Genomic DNA, 22,963 nt, shown 5'->3' on the forward strand with positions numbered 1-22,963 from the left:
TATGAGATCTATAAAACAAGAAAAAAATTACAAAACTTCTTCCACTTTTTGGCATTTTCTCATGTTTCTTTATTTATCAATTTTTGCTAATAATCAAGGCATCTTAAATTGAAATTGACATGGTAAGGGAATATATAATTTCCGCGGACGGTTGCGTCTGGAAATTGAATTTTTACGTCGAGTAGCGTGAACGAAATCGAATTATGGAAACGTCACCGAGGGAAACGATCATTTGACGAAGAGCGAAATTCGATTGCGCGTTAGAGAACTTACAAGCGAGGGAAGCTCGGCAAAATTGGATTTAGACATGTAAGTTGGTGCAGCGACCTCGCGAAACATTACGCCGGAGCAATTTATATCGTTATATACCAAAGTAGCAATTTGACGGGCAAGTATATATCTGTATTACTTCATCGTACATTGCCTTATCGCTGAATCGCAGTCAGACAAATACAGCTGCAATTTCATTCGCCACTTAAAAACTATCAACTTATATTGCCAGGTTGTAAATGGCGAAGAGAAAATAAAAAAAATTGTGCATATGACACATATAAGGTAAAAGTGTTATTTCCAATTGTGCAAATTATTTTTACGTATATCCATAAAAATACTCTAAATCTCATATTAACTTCAGATTTATATAAAATTTTATAAAATTCATATAAAAATTTTAATATACTGTTATCTCATTAACTTTAATCAAATAATTTTTTCAGTCTGTATGATCTTATTATATATCAGACTACACAACGTATTTACTTCTTACACTTCTCGAGATGAGAATTCTCGCGAGTGCTCGTCTTCAGACTTGGCCGAACGAGTAAGACCGACACGCGACGAGCGGACACCGCGCGGTCTGCCGCGAAGGATTCCACGTCCTGGTCTCTTGCCAATCCGATCTCAGTTCGGTCCAATGCTCCGCGACGTTTGCCAAAAGACATTCATGCACGTGCAACGAATATGCGCGCGAAGAGTGCGAAGACCGCTTTCGTCGCGCGTTAACGAGAAATCCCAAGTGCGCTAGTGAAATTAGTCTGCGAGACCGTGAGCTAGTATGAAAACACGATTCTTCTTTCATCTTTCACCAATATCGTCTCATCAAAGTTTATACGCAATGTTTTTTTAAATATAATTAATGTAATCAAAATATCGTAATATTTAGATGTAGGCTCGTCAAATCCGTTCGTCATGAGAATTAACGATGATGCGAGTACAAAGGAAGTGACCAGAAACGAGATTCGTCATACTAAGACTCGATTGAATTGCAAAGTGGGCCATCGCGTTAAAGAGAAAAACGTGATTGTGAGAGTGACGTTAGAGAACGCCATTTTAACTTATATACTAACGTGCATAATATGAGCATAACATCTTCCGAGGCTTGTTACGAGTAGAATCGCCTCATTACTCGAGAAAGTTCGGGGAAACGTATTATCGGAGACCTGGGTGGTCCAAGGCCATCGATTTTACGACTCGATTTGGTTTCTCAAAGGGAATTGCCCGGGCTCTTTTAAAAAAGGGGTCAGTCGTGACGAGAGAGAGAGAAAGAAACTTCCCTCGTAACAGGTTACATAAATTCTTTGTTCCCGAATACTTCATGTTGCGAGAACGCTTTGGTTATCAGGGCGCAGGTTAAAATCAGGTACTCTAGAAATGTACGGTTGTTTCCCTAAATGATTTCCACGTAATAAGTCCAGAATTTTTCCTCGGTAAAAAGAAAAATCAGTAACAAGTGCGATTTATCAAAGCAGAGATAAAATTTTAGATAAAATTTTCTACTTCAAGATAAAGAACAATATAAAATTTTGTTTTCTGAGCCGTTTTACATTCTCTGTCTGAACAGGTAAAATATTACTCTATTTTATTGATTAATAATATTGAAAAAATAAAATAAAATTATCCAAACGGTTTTAATACTTTAGAATTTTGCGAATTTGTCAGATATCATAAAATAAAAATTAAATTTTAAGTACTTTGTAGGAGATATTTGCCTCAAGTATTTAATGAACGAGGAAGAAATCTCGCGCGCAACAAGAGCGATAATTGATCGGGGTCAATGAATCACGCCGAAGCCGCAATCCCTCCGCTCCACAAACACCGACGGTTAATCGGACCGGGTAATTCGATTTCGTGAGCAGTCGGATCAACAGTACGGTACGAGGCGAAAGCCCACCGAGTTTCAAGTTGCGGCCCTCGCTCCTCTCCTTGGTCGGGGCCGCCTCTTTTTTTCCCTACTGCGTGCCCTCTTCCCTCGGAACCGAGCCACGAATACTTGTACGTACGTCCGCCTCGATGCCGGGAGAAGAGCCAAAAGTATGCAGGCATCGTGTACAATCTGTGCACGGGTAAATACCTGCTCCGGTATACCTGCGGCGCGACATAAACCCAGCCTCCATAAACGGTCAAGTGCCTACCGCGCATTTATTCTTTTCCGCGCGGTTGTGCTCTCGCGAGGAGCATATAAGCCCCTCGCCGAGAGAAGCCCGCCGGGGAAAAGAAGTGAAACGAATGAAAAATCCACGCGCTTCCGATCGTTAACCTTTATTCACACACGCGGGCTCTCACGTGCACCGCGATGATTCAAGCGCATCCGTCTATATCCGTTTTTCCTCTTGCTCCCTCGCGGAGTCTCTCTGTGCGACTTAAAAATAACCCGAAAGCGAGCATCTCATGTGGTACAAGCTTAATTGCCGTAAAGTTGTCAGAGTGTAACGACGTGACGGGAAGTGATCACTTTAAATAAGTCAGGGTGGCCCGAGAAATTCATTATCTAAATGTAGAATCATTATTGACGGATTTTTTAACTCGAGCTACAAGAATCGCATCCTACGTTCCAAATTAATAATGTCATCCTCTTACTCTGTGTGTTGTGATAATAATTGTATCCAATCATGAACTCCCGATATGCTCAATCGATCCCCGATAATTTCGCGATCCCAATTAAGAGAATGTGTCGCGCATAAGGAGCGCGCAGTGAATGAGAGTAATCCGTGAATGCAAATGATCCTCATATTTCGCCCGAACGTGAGATCTCGCTTCAATTCCGAGTAATTAAATTTCACCACGTAATTGACACGCTTTCGATACGGAGGTGCAGAAGCAAGAAATGCATTCAATTTATCACCGGCGCGATATTCTCGCTTTCCATTCTCGCCGTCTTCGAGTCACGATGGCGAATTACGACCCTTGATCCTCTTTATAACGGGATGTACTACAAATATTTTTCCAAATATGGCGCTACATCACGTTTCGATCATCAATAGTTCCACAAGGAAATATTTTATAATATTGCACTTCACACGATCGGATAATTTGATCACGATTCTGAGTAGAATAATCTTGATCGAAGAAAAAAAATTAGTATTTAAATAGTATCGCGCTACAATCTTCCGCAAAAATTTTGCAGTCTCTCGATTCGTTCAACCTTTGGACAAAGAGCCAGGATAGGACCGGATTGATTTATCGTCAGTTCCTTTTATACCTCGATTTTCTCACATTTCGTTCCGGCTCGACCGGTCACGACGCGCGACGTGCCATCGTCGCGTTTGAGTGTTGGCTCATAAGTTTCCATCAGCGACGACTGGCGTCATGGTCGGGAGCTTTAAAATATTTCGCACACCTGTGAGGACGTAAAAGTTGATTTTCCTCTCTCACTCAAACACTTTTGACGGAGCAACCATCGATCTTTTTCGAACGAGCGTAAACGGGGATGCAAATTCTCCACGTGGACAACTTTAAACGTGAGTTCGTGAGCACAGTGAGTTCGTGTATCGCAGATAACATTTTAGCAAAACCGGGACCGCATAAGCAACATTTTTATGAGTAAACAAATCGATATTTAATTGAATTATGTTCATGTTTAGCTCGCTTTCGAAAAGCGCGAAGGTGCGTACGCGTCTTTTCGCTTCGTAGTCCTTTCGCCACGGACCTTTCCAAGCGGCCCGCACCAATAACATCGCGGTAAAGTAAGATTCGCGGGGCAATAAACAAAATGTCGCTTTAAATTTCGTTCCGCTTCTTGACTTAACGAAAGCCAATTTCCGATACGAGTGCGATTCGCGTGCGTGTCTTCTCGCCTCGCGCGATCCTTTTACTGCGCGAACCGCAAAGATAACGTCCCGTAAAACTTTCGCCTCGTCATAAATAAAATGACGTTTTAATTATCAGCCGGTCTCTCGCGAATAAAAGAAAAGCAATTTGAGCGCGCGAATACCGTCGTGTGCCACGGTCCTGGTTGCTAAGGAAATCTTCAATAAGGCTGAGGGCAATATCATCATCGAGCTCCCGAAATATCTTAATAACCAGGTCCCTGTCGGTTCGAACACGGTCCTGGATAATAATTCACGCCATTCACTCGGCAGGCAAGCTGTTTTCACAGAGAGCAGTAAGAAAAAAGCACGAAAGCAAGAAAAGAGAGCAATCTTTACGTATGGCGCGGCACTTAATCGATCGCATACAGTATCTGTATTCATATGTTACCAAACTGAAAATTGCCGAGAGAATAATATAGATCTGAACTGAAGATAATTGTAGAGAACGTCAGAAAAAAGGACTTGAATAGTTCTCAATTTTAATTATGCAGAAAATACTTGTATAAATTATTGGATAATTATCTTAAGAATAATATCTCGTTTGAGTGTAAAAACCAGAAAAGCATTTCTTAATATACGATATTATCTAAATTGTGTCATATGATTAATAATTTCGATTACGATCTGTTATCGGCTTATGGCGCGCTTTGATTTATTTATTTTTTAATTGACGGCCGTGCTGGATCGATGATACGATTATCGCTCTAAGGCTGGCAACTCGAATAAGGAGCCCGGTTTAATCGCCTCACCCTATAACGCGGACGATCAACGGTGTGAGCAGAAGGCAAAAAGATGGCTGGCCGTGGATCCGTTGTACGTAAGGGCCGCCGCGCGCCGCGGTCTGTAATTATCGTCACTGGCCGTGGGAATTGAATTACGAGGTAAATTCGTGACGTACCACAACGGTGGCCGTTCCGACAAAAGGCACGAAGCCGCCCGAAGACCACCTCAAGCATATTCGATGATTTCGATCGAGACTATCATAATCCACAGTGATTTGTGCATTCTCATTATAGATACCTATATAAAGACACTAATCTTTTTATCTTTCGTTTCTCTCGGCGATTTTATTGCAGGCTTCCTCTCAGAAGAGATAGAACAATTCCATCGAAGAGAGAATTATATCAAGAATTCAATATATTACTGCTCGGGTAAGATGGCCATAGTTTTTTAAAATGCAATAAACATACATTTATTTTTGTTATATTTTAACAGTGTTTGGTATATCCTTTCACTGAAGCTTAAAGTACGTAAAACTATCGAAATTAAGAAGAAAACACAACATAAATTTTATATTATCAAAGTATTACAACGTATGCATTGGCCATCTTATCTGACTTTTAAGGAAAAGATGGCCACAGCAGAAAAGATAACCATAGTATTTTTAAATAAATAGTAAAAAATAGAAATACAAATTATAGGTCAAATTACAATTTACATAGCTTAATTATGTGTGTAACGTTGATTACGGCAGTTTAACTATAATTTATTTAATGTTATAGCAGCTTTTAGCGGACACATGAAAAACTTTGCAGGCAGTCGAAAGTAAAAATATGATATAATATTCACAATATTGTTATTTCGAATAGTGTACGCACGTAAATATTGATTATTTTTGAGAATGACTACAAAAATGCACTGTTTAGCCATTATTGGAGAAATTACAGCCATGGGCCATCTTTTCCGTATGGCCATCATACCCGAGTTTACCCTATTAATCAAATTGTAGTACAAATTTTAGACGAAGAGGAAAAAGATAAAGGTTTATGATTATATTGCTCTCCACGTTTTTATGTGAAGAATTTGGGATTACATTATGCAGAATACCAATACGTTGCTTAATTCAAAAGCGTTTCATTAAGATCCAATAACGCACAATGTTACGCGCGCGGTCATAAAATCCGGATAAAACGGCACGGTTCTGTCTCGTCGTGTAACACATGTATACATTATCCGCAAGGTCCGGGCCATGAATAGGAAAAAGGAACAAGCCCGCCTTCGGACGAGAAGCGATCTTCCACCCTACGAGGTATTATTTTCGTGACTTCGTCCGTCTCTCACTTTCCCCCCTCCCCCGTTTCCAGTCCCGCCCGCCCCAGGAAGATGATTCATTCACCCGGCCAAAGGAGAAGTCGGCGTGCGCGCAGGTTCGAGGACCCCGAACAAGCGTTCGAGGAACGACGGCGACTCGACTCGTTAATCCGTGAACAATGAAGGATTCGAGCTTCAGTCCCGCTCGACGCGAGTACCATTCGCTGCTCCTTTTCACGTTCGATACCTCATCGCAAGGGTTAGAGGTGGCGTCGATCTACGACGGGCGATAACTTGCTCGTTTCATCCCGACGCTATTCGAGGGAGGCAGCTTGACGCGCGGTCTGATCCTTCCGTGATCCTTCGACAGGATAATTTCTCTTTTTGGTGATCCACGCGAGTTGATATAGCATGCGATATATATCATAAACACGCTGACTCTGATACAACTTTCTAAATATATTATCAAGATGTTATACGTTATTTTTTATATTATTAAAAATTATTTTAGTTTGCTGTAAATATCAAGAAATTCTATTATCGGGAACACAATTCCGAGCTTTTTATCAATTTTTATAATTGTCTAAATTGTTACGGGAAACGCTTTATTATAGCGATCACAAGCGTCCATGTAATTTATCTTTTACCCTATGTTTTTGTACATTGTAAAATATATTAAATATATTTTCTTCATCGATACTGCTTTGAATACTAATGAACTTTCTGCAACGATGGAGATTGTAACTCCTCCTCTTTTATTCAATTTTTAGGAATTATTAATCGCGCTCGGACTGTTATGGAAGATACTTCGTTAACTATCGTATATCTTCCCGCATAATGGATTTTCTGTTTTCTATCGCATGCAAAATATATTAAATGCATTTTCAAGATTCCATTAAGAGTACTAATGAAATTTCATACGATCACGGTCAGTCACCTATTACTCCACCTCTTTTGCCGCGAGGAAAGGCAGCATGTCGGCGAAAAAGACGCACACGAATTATACGGCGGCAATCTCTCCTCTTCTCAATGTTTGATGATCATTTGTAGCCGTCTACTAATTATTGCGCAACGCGGTCTCGGCCCTCTCACTGTGTACGGCGAGATAAAGGTTGTCCATCAGTCGGCCTTTTTCGGCACAGACAAATTAATTTATTCCACCGGACGCCTTCGCGTGGGAGGCGGGGCTGATCCTGATGCTCGGCTGTGCCAATCAGTAGCGCAAACAGAAGTTACACGTGAGATGAGTTAACGGCACCAATCAATGCGTGGGAATTTTCTTCTTAGCAAACCAGGAAATAAGTTTTAACTTTTCTATATATTGACACTTTGCGGAAAATTTTTCTTTCTCAAGTTATTGCAATTACTAATATGCAAAGACAAATCATTATTATTTTTATCACCTATGTCTTTGCTTTTTCATAAAAACTATAAAATGGTTTGAGCTAATAAATACTGATTAATATTATTGATATAATATTTAAAATAGTGCTAACAAAATTAATTACTAGATATATAATAATTTTTACTAATTTTAAAAAAATTGCTTAGTAATAAAATTACGTGTATTATTTTAATTCTAGAGAAATAACAAGTACAAAATTATTAAAGTAAAGATTAAGTAGCGTCATTTTTAGATTGTCACAATTTTTACTAAATATAAAAAAGTATCTTTCTTTCGACTTAGGTGGTCGTGTCTTGCAAAACTACAAAGGCAATAACGACAACACCGATGTATCGTATCGATTTAACATCGATTCATGCGATTAAAAAAACAATCATGAGCAGCGTCGGACGGCCGTAAAATTAATACGCGCGATGAACGTTAACGAGGACCATAAATATATTCCCCCGCGTCCTGCTTATTCGCCGATTAGCATAATCATTCCCGATATTCACGGACCGTAATTTAAAAATGTCGCAATGAATCGCAACCAATCTTCTCTTCATAAAAAGTACAACGAAAGGTACAGTGTACCAGAGGATTATTACCCGAAGAGAAACACCTCAGGCTGCGGATCCTAAATCTCATGTTACGAAGAAGCACTGTGTATTATCTTTCAGAATAATCTTAATTATAATGCTTCATTCCATAACAAACTGACTTTCTTATTGTGTATTACCAAATTATATAATCAATTACAAAAAAGTGAAATAAAAAATCAACTTTGTTACCTTTAATATAAAAGCTATACCTTTCTTATTGTTCATTTTCCTCTATAAATTAATTAAATATTGATATAACAAACATTAGTCGCGACGCAAAATTACGAATACAAGCACATTATTTGATAGTCGATTTCATCGTTTTTTCTCGTCAAAAATGTTTATTTTATTTATAGGAGATAAGAATTCGGTTGCACATATATTATTAATCCGTTGTTCAATCAAATTTTTTAGTTACGGACCATTATGGGAGAATTGGCTTTTATAAACACCCACGACGCGATCACATGCGGAAGATATCCCGAACGGATAGGAAGAATTAGGCTTGCAATCAGCGTCCAATTAAGGGCCAAGGTTGCAATGCGGCCCACCAACTCCGCGTCTCTTAATTACACAGCGAGATTTCGCCTATCTTAACGTGTTCATTATTGTGGTGCCGGTTGTACGGGCGTATTAACGTATCAATTTTGCTCAGAACCCTGTCGTATCCCGAGGGAGGACCAATTAGCGAACCATGCGCACGTGTTTGCCAATGAAACATTCAATATTTAATTACTACTCAATAAGATTTCTGAGGTTTAAAAGAAAAATGTTCCAAACAATCTAGATATTTATGCATATATCGCACTAATTTTTCTATTGTATATATTATTATCTTATTATAAAACTACACAAACTTGACAGAAAATCCAACAATGATTAACTTTTTAATTTTATTATTTAAATACAACTTTATACGAAATTAATTTTCTTTTGCGTTTTTATTTTTATCATACGACGGTGATAAAAGAGCATAATTATAGAGCTTAATATTTATTTTTACCTTCTTAAGAAATTTTGTAATATTTGCAAATGTTTAATTTTATATTTGAAAAATCACGTTTATAAATATAATACTTTCAGGGCATTTAATTAACGATGATTTATTTTGGTATTTATTTTGTAATTTCGAATTTCTATACGTGGAATAAAATTCCTCCTCGTCAAAGCTCGTTTAGCTCACCCTGCTTGCTTGTCGCGTCGGCACTTCATTCTGATCCATTTCGAAGTACTTTCGAGCTACGTCCTCATTACTAACGGTCTCTCAAAAAAAAGGGCTGCCGTGCTCGTTAAAACGTTTTTCTCAGCCGCCACTCACAATTTGTTAAAGGACGAGGAGCTACATGGGGCATACCTGCGAGCCGGCACGTAAATTTCCGGAAAGGGATCCTCTAAAGCCTCTCTATCTTCTTCATCTTACCGTATACATATCTTTCTCTGTCTCACTTCGCACAATCGGTTTCGATTCTCTCGTTTCTTGTATCTATCTCTTTCTCCGTCCATCTCACCATTGTCGGCAAACGATATAAATCGACACCAAAGAGCATAGTACAAGAAACGAGTATCTAACGAGAGGACAAAAGTCGTTTTACGATTTTTCGGAGGACGAGGACAAAAGGACCTTTAATGCGATATAATGCGCCATGGGAAAAAAGAGATAGACGCAGAAAACGACGTAAAAGCAAAATCAGATGTGAATATAAAGCATCGCAAAACGGTGCTTCAAAAATTATTTACTTAAAATTATTTCACTTATCCCTTTAAATTCATTAAAACCGCAAGAATTATGTTGAGTATATTATTATATATAATCTTTGTGATAAAACAATTTGTATAAAATTTCTCTTTTCCGGCCTATATTCACACACCTATCGCTTAAACACCTACCTGTTTCAGGTCCAAGAGGATTGTTATGTATTCGTAATGGTCGCCTCTGGCTAACGTAGGGCTTTGCCACCATTTACCGGGACTCGAGTCGAGGATGTTGCTGATGTTGTGCCTCTTGCCAGGATCCGGACTCCTGGCGTCGCAGACGGCGCATCTCGACGATTCTGAGGGCTTGCAAAATGTCTCTGGGCCCTCCTCACCGCAAGTTGCGTTTACGTAAATGTCCGCTTTCGCGGCGACATTGAACGTGGACGGAAAGAGACCGCTAGTTTTCGAGCTCTTACTCAGGCTGTATGGACCTCTCTGAGCTGAAAATAAAACGGAAAATGCTCGTTAGTTTAAAATACAAAAGAAAAATTATGCGATACATAATAAGAGACATAACTATTAAATATTTTGATATTTTAAATGTCATAATATTTTTTATTTTACACTATAAGTTTGTATCATATATTATGACTTTTTAACACAGTGTTATAACTGTCATCATAATTAATTGCCAATATAAAACTAAAGCAACGTGGTCTTTCTAAAGGTCCTGTTGAGTCTGTTATCATCTAAACTACTGTCAAGATTCCGAAATAGAGCCGCACGTCGTTAAAACTTCGTTAATTCTCTTTTAGTTATGTTTTACGAGACTACTGGTATCTTTTATTGATGAATCGGTACACTGATACAGAGCGTTGATACACAGCGTTGATAAATCATCGTGAATCTCAGTGCCTTAGCTATGTTTATTCCACAAGCGTCTGCCTGTGAGGTCGGAGGTGTACATTAACGTCTCGTAAATTCGTTTGATGCGAAAAATACATCAAGGAAAAGCTAATTTTAAATTCGTCTTCTAAAAGTCTTTCTTTGAGATTTATATTAGATAGTCTATAAATTTGTAATCAATAAAAATTCATTATACTCGCTGTTCATAATTTTTAAATAGATAGTTATATCACTTGTAATTTATAATATAAATAATAAATATTCCGTTTATTCCATTTCTTTTTTGGAGAAAAATTGTAACAATAATTTTCAAAATTTCTAAAATGTTAACTAAATAAAAAATTGCAAGAGAACATTTTATCTTGATTAAAAATACATCCTGCTTAATAGATTACAATTTTACGTGTGTCATAAACTTCTAATAGTTATAATTAATTTTATAAGAAACGCTTCTCACATATCCGCCGCATGCGATATCCGGAATATGTGCAAGCTCCGTTCGATCAAAGACGTCAATTACAACATACTATAACACGCGCATGTAATTACATTCGGACGAATGTCAGTTGTAATTACAATACACCAAAAAAGTCGATATTTTTCGTGTACGGGCGACGTCGATCGACGCAACATCTCCGATTGGAAAAGCCGCGTGAGCGGAGGATGAAAAGAAGAAAGAGTAAAAGAAAAAAGAAACGTATAATCGAAGCGACGTGTCCCGATCCCGTCATTTTCTGCTAGGCAACGTATCCATCAACAGGTTTTGACAGAGCGCAACGCGAAACCAGTTGCGGAGCAGCGTGGAGATGCAGCGCGAAGATGTAGCGAACAGGTTCGTCGTCGCGTCGGTTCTCCGGCGGCGACACCTGAACGGGTTACCCGCGTGTATGTACATCGTGCGACACGTGAAGAAACGTGACGAGCCTATCCCCGGGAGAAAGAGAGAGAGAAAGAGAGAACAGCGCGCAAGAGATAAAAGACACTTTGCCGGTGATAATGAATTGATCATCGTTCGCATCGTGGAAATTGCAACGGCAGAAGCAATCGGTCGGGTTTTCTTTTTCCGACACGACTTGAGAATTGATTAGCGGTTGACAGAACTTTAATAACTCGTCGGACGTTTTTATTCGCCTTTGGATTGATGACATATACGTAAATTATCTCTAATCCTAGGCTCGTTATTATTTACGCTAGAAAATGTCGACGCTAATACATGCCATCTCGTGATTTGATATCATGATTTTCTTGAACCTTTAAATAAAATAAATATCGAGAATTCTTTTGTATTGCGAGTGAGATCTTGATTTTGATCTCAGATTTTAGATATATGTTGAGAATTATGCGTTGTATCCTGCCAAAAATCGCTGTTATTAGTCAGTATTATATGTTGCGGGTGTACGTATACGACTCACGATCCATCACACTTGATTAATGTTCACTGCGTGCGGATTACACGCCGCCACGTAAGACCGCATGGCGGTAAATAATGATCCTTCGGTATCACTCATTTAAACAATATTTAATAACAGCCCAGGTTAAAGCTTACACAGCCGATATAGCGAGGGAAAGATCGTTAACGACGCTTTCCAAGCGCTACGTAAAACGTGCTAATCAGATTATAATCGCATTGCAATATTTCACGTCGCTAACGAGCCTTTTGCCATATTCTCGATTAACTCGCTTTTTTGAATACACGTTTTGCAATATTAATGCATGAGAAAGATAGATGAGTCTCTAACATATTTATGTACTTATGTAAATTATGTACTACTTGTAAAGCAAGAAAATTTAAAAGCTTGTGATAATTTGCTAAAAGACTTAAATTTAAATTTTAAAATAAACTTTTTTTGTAACCTCGCATTAAGTTTGAGATTATTCTCAAAATTAATCAGTATACTCTTTGTACACAAAAGCGACATGCGCACATAGTACGCAGAAAGCATCCCACGCGAAGTCATCTCGTTCATCATACCAGAAAATCCCTAACAAAACAAATGCCCGCCACGTAAAAGGCGAAGCCTTTCGCTCGCTGTTCTGGGTCCGGTGACGAATCTGTACGAGTCCCACTAAGCCCCCATGCGCACTCACGTATAGCTCCCTATTTCAAGAACAACGTGGCAGAAATCTCCCGGACGTGCTGCTTGCACCAAACTGCGCGCATTATGCGCGCGTGGAAAGAAAGCAACTGGGCGTTCGTCGGAGAACGAGCGGACGCGCATTGTGCGCGTGTCGGGCTGCAGTAGTCTGCCGACGAACCGCTCCTATTCCTCTCGTGACTAGACTATATTGTTTGAATCCGAAAGCGACAATAATGACATCTCTCATTAAAGGTACCTAATAATGTGCGAACATTCATTTCACTTCCAAATAAATGAGTCAACACATTTTATGACATTTTGTCAAATATTGTCAAAAAACAAAATTCTTCGAAAGATACTCTACGTTTTAAATTATACGTATAAAATAAATATGTACTGTTTGATGTACCAAAAGAGAGAAAAAATATCTGTACAGCTATTAGACCACATCAGTGAAATTGGATCACATCAGAAAAATATCATCAGTGCCTTCATATTTTAAACATGACAAATTTGTATTAAAGAAAAGCTTTCGTATATACTCGCAACTTTACATTCCATCTTCATTCCACATTCTTATGGAAATTCAAGGAACGATTTAAATCCAAACGATCGAGTTCTAGGTAACGCACTATCCTTCCCGTCCTTGAAGCATCCATCGATTATCGTGAATCACGATCGCCTCTCCCTGCCTCACCGATTGCACCCCCCATTGCACCTTGCAACTACTACCGTAACGATCGCTCTGCGAATTCCAAAGAGACGCGTTCGACACGCTGAAAGCGCTCCATACATTTCCAACGCACAGCAAACGCGTGAAACATTGAACGCGGGCGTGGTTCGCGTTGACACACGGGATTGGAGACGCGAGTGATCAGGAAATTGGCAGAGGCTTGGTTCGAGAACATTTACTACACAGTCATTTTGTCGTGAGCGATGTATCCTTCCGTTCATGAATTGGCCTGTCCGCCAATGTTTCAAGACACACGTCCCACGATCAAATTATGCAGCTCAAGCGAAACGCAATAATGAAATACAATGATTATTTACCGTGGCATTATAGAGATAATCACAAATGTGCGAAGGGAAATAAAAAATTAAAATAAAAACCTAAAATTGCAGCACAATAACATAGATATATGTATAAAAAAATGTTAGAAAATACTATTTTCAATAAAATATAAAATATTATAAGATTAAATCCATTGCATTTATTTTAAACGCTGTTAATTAAGAGCTTATATTTAGTGTTTGCTTCAGTCCCATTTTTTAGAATTTACTACGTCAAAATCAATTACTCCGAATTCTATAATTAGTCATCTACTTAAATATGTTTACTAAGAAAATATATATTCAAATTTAAAAGATGTGTCTTGTTACCGGCTTCCGTGCTTAGACGAGCACGCTCTACATTTAGAGTGCATCGCGCTTTCTCTTCTCTCGTGTCCAACTATATACTCCACTTTCTCATATGTACATATTCTCTTCTTATAATAGTCGCAACATGGCAAGGGGGAGGATCACGTGCACGGCGATTCCAGAAAAGGAGCAGAGACTATACGGCATTGTGTCATGTCTGCGCACGAAATCGGAGTCTTCTCTCCTGCTTCGTGCGCCTCTCTTCCTCTGCCTCTCTCGTACTGCCGTGAAGCGACTTAAACCTGCTACGAGTGACTGATGACGACAGAAATAACCCCTGTTCCGTCTTTCCGCCCGCCGGCCGGCCGGCCGGCGCGCGGCGTGGCACGACGCACGTGTCCACGTGCGTGTGTAGTAAACCTACGCAACGTCATGCGAGAGAGAGGAGACTGTGATTCGCGTGATTCGCATGCAAGCAACGCCAAGAGATATACCGAGTACGGAGAATGACGCGGTGTCGGTGCATCGCGCCGCGGTGCTGCACGCTCGATAGAGTTCGCGTCGTCGCGGTAAAGACTTCTGGTAATTACCACCGAAGAGTTGCCGTTATTATTAGGATCATGTCGTCGTAACCCTGCCTGCTCAGCGTCTTTACGATTTGTCAACGACCAAATCGATTATCCTAAGACGATATTATCCCGGGACAAGAAAAGATCAAAAAGCTTATTTGAATCTATAAACGGAAACTAAATAGAAGAAGACCGAGAAGAAGACAAAATAAATTTTAAACTTATTTTTACGATGTAACCAATATTATATCTAAACTTTGACAAAATTTATAATGGAAAGTTTTCAGTTATTCATTGTGTGCTTTCTCTAACAGGAATTAATCTTCCGAACGGTACATATATGACTCATCGAAAAGTCTAATCGTATACGAATAGAGAGCGCAGATTTATACCGAAAAACAATGACGACATACGGTCATTTGTTACGGTTCGTTACACGCGTTACAAGCTCATTGTGTTCTGCAAAAAGCAGCTCCTTCCTCTTGAAAATCAAATGAGACTCGCTTAACCCATTCTTCGTCAGGAAGAATTTTTTGTTCCGGTAATAGGTGCAGCGTGTCCTCTCGAAGAACTCGAGGGGCCGCACTTAAGAGTTCCATTTCCTCTCGTGTTCACGATAACGTATTTACAAAATATCCTGATGTGGTTTGGTTCACATGCAACTGGGCCGTGCCAGGAACGCGCTTGGTGGTCCTTATGACTAATAGTTCAGCCAGCTACGGCTTGTTTCACCCGTGTTTCAAGGATCGCATCCTCTTGTGAAAGAAAAGAAAAATATGTATGTACCCACCAAGCGAGCCACTGACTTGATTCAAGTCTCTTGCATGGTGACGTAAGATTAAGTAACTTGAGCTCCTGAAACGGCTTTCAAAAAATTTTTTAGGATTATAGTAATTAATCATGGATTATTTCAGTGATTCAAACTCAAAGGCAAATAAATTATTATAATGAGACTGAAAAAGTAAAATTACTAGCGATAATACATTCTGTTCTATATAATATTGAATTAATTGACAAGTATTAATGATGGAATATCATACATGTTTTCAACAAATAATAGGTACATTGATTTTATTTAATTAAATTGCACAAATATAACTGTTCGTTATTTTTAGGTATACCTAAATAAATTTTTCCTATTTATTATTTTATAATTTATATTAATATTAAGGAAATGTGCATGCGCGAACCAACATTATACATTTTCGCAGTCATTAAGATACGTGCGCAGTAAATCGCGCTATCATTGACGGTAACAACGATGAAATAGTGCGAGGTAGCATATACTCGTTTCGCCAGCGGGCTACAAATCAAGTAATGGATACTGGTATCGGAACGGGTATCCGTAATGAAATATTGGCTCAGGAATGGAATCGCGGCGGGCCCACAGTTTATTGTTGCGTCATTCGTCGTCGTAAAGCCCACTCGCTTTTAAAGATCGACGCAACACGTCAAGTGTATGTACGCATGAAACATGAATGGAAATCACGGCGGTCCCGTTGGCGACACGTGCAATGAGTTAGCACTTGACGTGGCGAAGAATCCGGATGCTCAACAATAATTATAATAAATTATCGAGCGTGTCGTATCTGTGAGGAGAACGTGTCGCTTTACATCTCCATTAACATATCGGGCGGTGTAAAACGCGGTTCGAACGAGCGCGTCTGTTAGCTGATCGGTGGAAAGTGAGAAAGCGGTAGTCGTGAGCGTCCAAGTTTCAGGAATGCTACTTTAACTGTTCTTTCTTCAATGGGTCTAATGTCAATTTATGTGTTCGGGCATGCCAAGAGGTGAGAATTTTCTGAGGAAGGAAAACCCCTAGCACTCTACAATCTCGAAAAGTACGACCCCAAAAATTGTGGCTAGAATAGATTCTTAAAGGACCCCTCTTGTAATTCTGAGATTCGGTTTCGGATACAGCACGCGCGCCATTGTGCGATTGTGATGAATTCCGGGATTTCCACCACTTTTCATTCTCGGATCTTCTTTGGCAACCGCGAGACTAAGCAAAGAAGAAGCACCGTATGCTTTCCAGACGGTCGGTGTATTTTTGTAGACACCCTATTGAGACAGTGAAAAGAAGTGCTCGCGACCGCCACTTCAGCCTGTCAAAGTCAATTTTCTTCATATGAAGTATAAGCTAGAGCTGTATACCGTCATTGAACTGAAGTACGTCTGTACGCGGTAAAAGACATTCCGACATTTCTTAATGCTGATTACGAGCTCGCTGCATTTATAAGCTATTTCATACATCTGACTACTTGTGCTACCACTTAGTAATAAATTTAAAGCTACTGCATTGTAGACAACTCGTATTCTTTAATCTGAGAAATTTCAACAGCATTAGAAGTCTTTTTATATTTATAAAACTAACGATTTTTACGTTCGTAAATTTTTAATTTTACTGTTTCAATTTAATAGTCGGAAAAATTATACGATTCAATTAAATGTCAATAAGAAATAATTAACTATAATATAATCAATCTTAAACTTGACAAAAATTATTAATATGAGAGAAGAATATCATTCCTCTGTTAAAGTTTATTTGCTTTTAAAATCTCAAAGATGTCGACTGTAAAATTAATTTATTAAACCAGACTTTAACGAGCGTTGCGTCTCTGTGATCCTCGAGCCTATCATCGCTGCCATTAATAAGCGTCGAAGAATCACGTTCGTAACTCGTGATATATTTCGATATATCGCATTTTCACTTGATTTACACGGATGCCCGGAATTACAGGTGCGTTTAAACGCCGCGAGAAATCGATTATCGATCCGGCTATTCGTATAAGTGGCATCCCGCGGCGAATATCAGGCCAAAAACGAAAACCTGTCGGTGTAGCCATAATTGATGCCTGCCGATCGCCATGCGGCTCAATCGATTAATCAGACTCGCTCTCGGTGGGATTAACGAGGTGTAATATTAATGGTCACGGTACTCGAACGCGCCAGTCAAGAATTCGATGCGATACGACGTAGGGATAAGAGAGAGATTAACAGAAACGGCGTTTGCCACTCGGCGGTGAACTCGCCGCAATTAAACGCGATCTGATCTGTCTCAACGTGCGTTGAACTCACTATAATTGCTACGTCATATTTTGATTAGTAAAATTATAATCCTCATTCTGAATGATCAAGTTTTAAAAATCCGAATCGCGTAATTTTAAATTTTTTAGCTTCCTGATTTACGCGACTTGAAATTTTTGTATATCTAGAACATAAACTACATAAAGTATAATATACAAATTTTTAAATAAACGTATAAAAATATGAATATACTTATCATATTATACCAAATGAATCTATTCAAAAATGCATTTGTATGTTCGTAGCTAGATTCAGAGCAACGCTATGCAACGCTAAATTCATGTCGTGTACAAGTACTCTTTACAAACTCCTCGTTCTCTCTCTCTCTCTCTCTCTCTCTCTCTCTCTCTCTCTCCCTCACAGAACGATTACGAATACAAGAAAGAATGCAAATAGTACAATGAGAGGATGCAAGTAGCGACTACTGTAATAAGCGAGCGTACACACGGTAACAATTCTTTGTTTACACACGTCCGGTGCACCTGGTGCGGTAAACGTCAAAACGGATTGCAATTGCGGATACGGCAAATGCAGCGTCCCGCGAACGACCGGCCGCGCGAGTTGCTTTCGTGGCGCGTGCAATTTAAATGTCTGAGTGGCGGACGGCGTGCAACCACGTGGCCGCCACGTTCGATAATTAACTCGAAACAGTGTGACCGTCTCGCGTAAAGTATCCCTACCGATGATAACAATGGTGATTGTGAGTCGCCCTGCGATTAATCGTTTCCCTATCCTTCTCTCATTATGTACGCACTTGACAATGCGGTGTATTTACAAATGGATACAATATCCCGCAATTAATAACAATGGTGTTTGAAATGGTGTGCTAATATTTGTGGAACTAGCATTTTGACACTACTGTTAATAGCAATTGCTTGTAAAAGACGTGACTACATTAAATAATTTTAACATTGCAAGAAAAATATCAAAAATTTATCAAATTATAAATTAACTATCAATCAAATTATAAATTATTCTATCATATTAAACAATGTACCTGCTATCTATTCGATTATATGCGCTTTCGCGAGATTACAAATACTCAATCAACGTTGAAGTTATGCGGAAAGCAGGGCCATATTAGCTTTTGAAAAATTACACAATAACGGTATACTGATGTCCCATTAAGCAATACGGCGAAAATAAGTACAGAGAAAGAAATACGGAGGAGCAGACGGAGTAAGATATGGGAAAAGGGGCAGAATAAAAACGTAATTCGCGGTAATTGCCTTTCTGAGATATTCGAGTGCGCGTTCATTGCGCGACAATCATGAAGTATGTCCATGTGTGCACGCGTGCTCAACAATGAAGCTTACAATCAATGGTGTCGAGAGAACTTACGAGCCTCGCTCTCCTAGTATAACAAGTGGTTCTCAGACCGATAAGCCGACCGAGAGCTCGGAACTTTTTCCACACGAGAGTTATAGCGAGGCGATAATCTGTGACGTGCGAGTCTCTCCACCGAAATCTAAACACCGCACGCTACTTAGGAAGAGCCATATTTTTGATACATTATATATAAGTAGTTTCCCTACAGCTTGTAAATCGTGGTTTTTTCGGTGTAACGCGAGATTAACAAGTATGTAATAGCGTATATGGCTGTAAAGTATGAGATACCTTAAATATATCGTAGCCAAAGTTCCAGAAACAATCTTACGAAAGAACCGAGGTTACTTTTACTATTATCCTAATAATCTACTTCGTAATAAAAATATATAGAAGATTAATAATACAAAATTTAAAATAGCATTAAATCGTAAGTCACGAAATTATAAGTTTTTTTTTTTAAGTAGAATATTTAACTGTAGAATATTTAATTTCAACGTAATTGCGCGAAAAAACGATACCCATAAACATTTATTAATTGCGCTTATTCTCGATTACATTTTGTTAATCATGGGGATAACTAACATGAGCAAGCAATACGTGTTAAATCTAGTCTATCAGATCATTGGATCAAGCGGGTTTCGATCTCATGTCCGTAAACGTATGTAGCAACAAATTAATGGTCATACTGCCCACGACGGTGGCCGACTTACATTACGTTCTACTCGGACGAACGCATTCTCCTTCAATCGGTCGAATCGTGACAGCGCTGCCCACACGATATTCGTTCATGTACCGATTATTAATCATCCCGTCACTCTGACCAACGAGCCTTTTAATTCAATCTCCTCTGCGACACGCTAATGGTTTATTGATAACTACCGCGAGACATAACGAAATCTAAACGAGATGCATCACGCGCACATAGAGTGGGATTAACTCAATTTATGACAATCCATTTTAGTTAAGTGCATTTTAATTTAATGCTGTTCACTATAGAAATCTGTTAAACTTTAATGCTTAAGATAATTTGCAAACTAAAACTTGACGTTACAATTTTTTGAAAATTCAAACAACAGCTAAAAAAATGTAGATTTTTCATATTTCAAATAAATAATTTATTCTCTACATCACTCTACAATATTTTGTACTCATGATTTTATAATAGTAATTAATTTAATGCTCCGCGAAAAATTATGTGCCTCGTGGAAAATTTTCCTCTGTAAATATAGATCCCACGACTTTGCCGATTCCGGAACTCTTCGCGAATGCTCGGATGACTCCTATATTATTGCGCTGAATCATTTCGCTCGAGGTTTTACGCTGGCAATAACCGCATTCGGACCTCCCAGACCGCAATTTAGAATGATAGCTATGCAAATTGAACAGCGCTTCGGCCAATCAACCCCTTTCGTGGAAGCGCTGACTTCTTTCGAAGAGCCTGCCGCTTTCTCGGTGCGAGGCGACATCGCCGCCCTGTGACAGGAAACGTTCTCTCCTCTCCTGCGAGTCCTTATCTTAATTGCACCACCGACAAAGGATCTGATCTGCGAGCGTGACTGGCTCGTCCCTTTCAAGTGTCTGGTGCGCTGTCAGCTCGCTGACGTCTTTACAACAAAGTGTATAAAGCGCACGCGGGGAAGACACGTTGCAAATCGTTGAATTAAACTCGCCGTCGACTGCGCATTTTCCCGCCCGATCGCTTCCGCGTCGACGACTTTCGTCACGGTGCGGCGTGCCGCATCGGAGTTAACTGTATTAATAAATAAATGTCTATAAATTAATACCTCTAATCCGAATGGAAAAAATAATTGGCTAATGTTGCAATTATTTGAATCGTTATTAAGTACGCTGATAAAAAATTAGTAAAATTTGTTTTCATAATTAATAATGAATTTAGTTTCACAGTAACCAAATAGTTACATTGCAAAATATTAATTTTTTTAATGCGCAAAGAAAGTTGCGCAAAGCGCTTAACGCGCATGTTTCAGCGAATACGAGTTTGACCACGTAAAAAAAGAAATTTTTTAACCCGCTATCGAAAAGTCAAGTGATTACCGCTTTCTAAAGCGAGATGTTCGCAAGGGTGATTTATATGGCGGCGAAAATGTCGATTCACCGTGAAAAGTACGCCGCTGACTTTCTAAGCGACATAAATCTCGCCGTACGGCAATTTACTGCGATTTCGTACAATGAAACCGCCGCGATTAGATGATTCAACGGCAAAAAAGGTCAACACCTGTTTCATTCTATCCCATTAATATCAATTAACTTTTATTAGTTGGGTTACTTAACGTTTATCTTTTCTTATATTCTTTTTTCCGGTAACAAGATTTACGAAACTACATAATGACAAAAGTCAAATGTTACACGATTTAATTGTCAAATGTTATATGAGTTAACGCTTATGATTAATCGTGATAAGGAAATACAGTAAAATTTTTATTTAAATTAAAGAATCTAAATAAACCATGAGCTTTAGCTATTCTGCTTCATCTATATTAAATATATATATATGGATTTTACTCCTATTTCTTCATTATTTTTATAAATTAGGTTTTATCTTGTTTCCATTTCTTCTCAAATATTTATCATACTATCATCTTATAAAAATGTATGCATTATCATGTATGAATGATATGTCTAAATATATGTGAGTATTCGCAGTATTAACTCAGGTTCGCTGAATGACTTTGCGGAATTATTTCTATTATAATTCCCCCTACGAGTATTATCTCAGGCACAATATTTGACATCTGTAAATAATATCTTTAAATGCATTTTTATTATTTATTGTCTCATAAAAATTAATTATAAAATCAGAACAAAAACAAACATTGTTTTATATTTATAATAATCTTGTGTCGTGCACGTTAAGAGATTTATTTTTGAAATGTAACTTACGACGTGAAGTCGATATATCATATTTATGTTCAATATAGTGGTTAGCATGGAACAAACAGGTTTATGAGTTAAAGCGTCAGATAAATTTCATCCGGAATCAACTGTTATCGGAAAAATATGCGTCGAAACGTCGTTTATCAACGAGATATTTTACGACTCATCAACCACGCTTTACAAAATATGTGTTGAATAAATATAGAATGTTAATTGGAAAATTAATTTAGGTGTATTAAGCTATCTAACAAGCCAAATTATCATAAAAAATTGTATATGGAATTAATTTGCTAATTATTTGGTATTTTTTGCTTTTAAAAATAATTTTTTTGCTACAGATATTAAAAAGTTACAAAGGGCTGGATAGCTTCTTAATCTTGTTTCGTTAATAGAACGTGGTATTTTCATGTTTTCAGCGAATACAATTCTCCGATTAAATTTATAATTAATAGTAGATTTTACGAGCTTCGTTATCTCTTCTTATTTCTGCATATACGTTGTCAATTATATTTACATAAACTTTTATATTGCCCGTCACTTCTTACATTGTTCCCATTCTCATTAATTTTCACAGTAATAATGCTTGCGATTAATTATACTGATGCACTCGTTTAATTGTTACGCGGTAACGGATTTGTGTGTATCTTCCACGAAAACTAGCGAGGCATTTCAACGACTTCAACGAAAACTCTTGTGAAAATATATACGATTTATTTCGTGGATACCGTAAATCGATCTTATTGGCGTGACATAAAGAGGCCACATCAAGAAGCTCAATTTCATCGATAAATTACTGTTTCTAATCAGGAGAGACAATATGCAAAGTGCAATCTTGGTCATGAATATAATTCTTGTTCAATTAAAAACTGCTTTCAAAGTTTTCTCCCAACGTTGAGTATAAAAGAATTACGAAATAGTGTGCGATATACGATAAAATCTC

General features: G+C 38.4%; 1 protein-coding gene across 1 annotated transcript in view; it reads right to left on the reverse strand.

Annotated features, from left to right (window-relative positions):
- LOC112451810 (laminin subunit alpha-1) overlaps positions 1 to 22,963 on the reverse strand; it is a 143,632-nt gene that overhangs the window by 105,851 nt on the left and 14,818 nt on the right. The window contains exon 2 of the mRNA XM_025011694.1: positions 9,993 to 10,300. Coding sequence (XP_024867462.1) covers positions 9,993 to 10,300 — 308 coding nt within the window. The remainder of the gene's footprint in view (positions 1 to 9,992; positions 10,301 to 22,963) is intronic.

Source organism: Temnothorax curvispinosus, unplaced genomic scaffold (assembly GCF_003070985.1).
Source record: "Temnothorax curvispinosus isolate PA1 unplaced genomic scaffold, ASM307098v1 QBEX01002587.1, whole genome shotgun sequence".
Lineage (NCBI taxonomy): Eukaryota > Metazoa > Arthropoda > Insecta > Hymenoptera > Formicidae > Temnothorax > Temnothorax curvispinosus.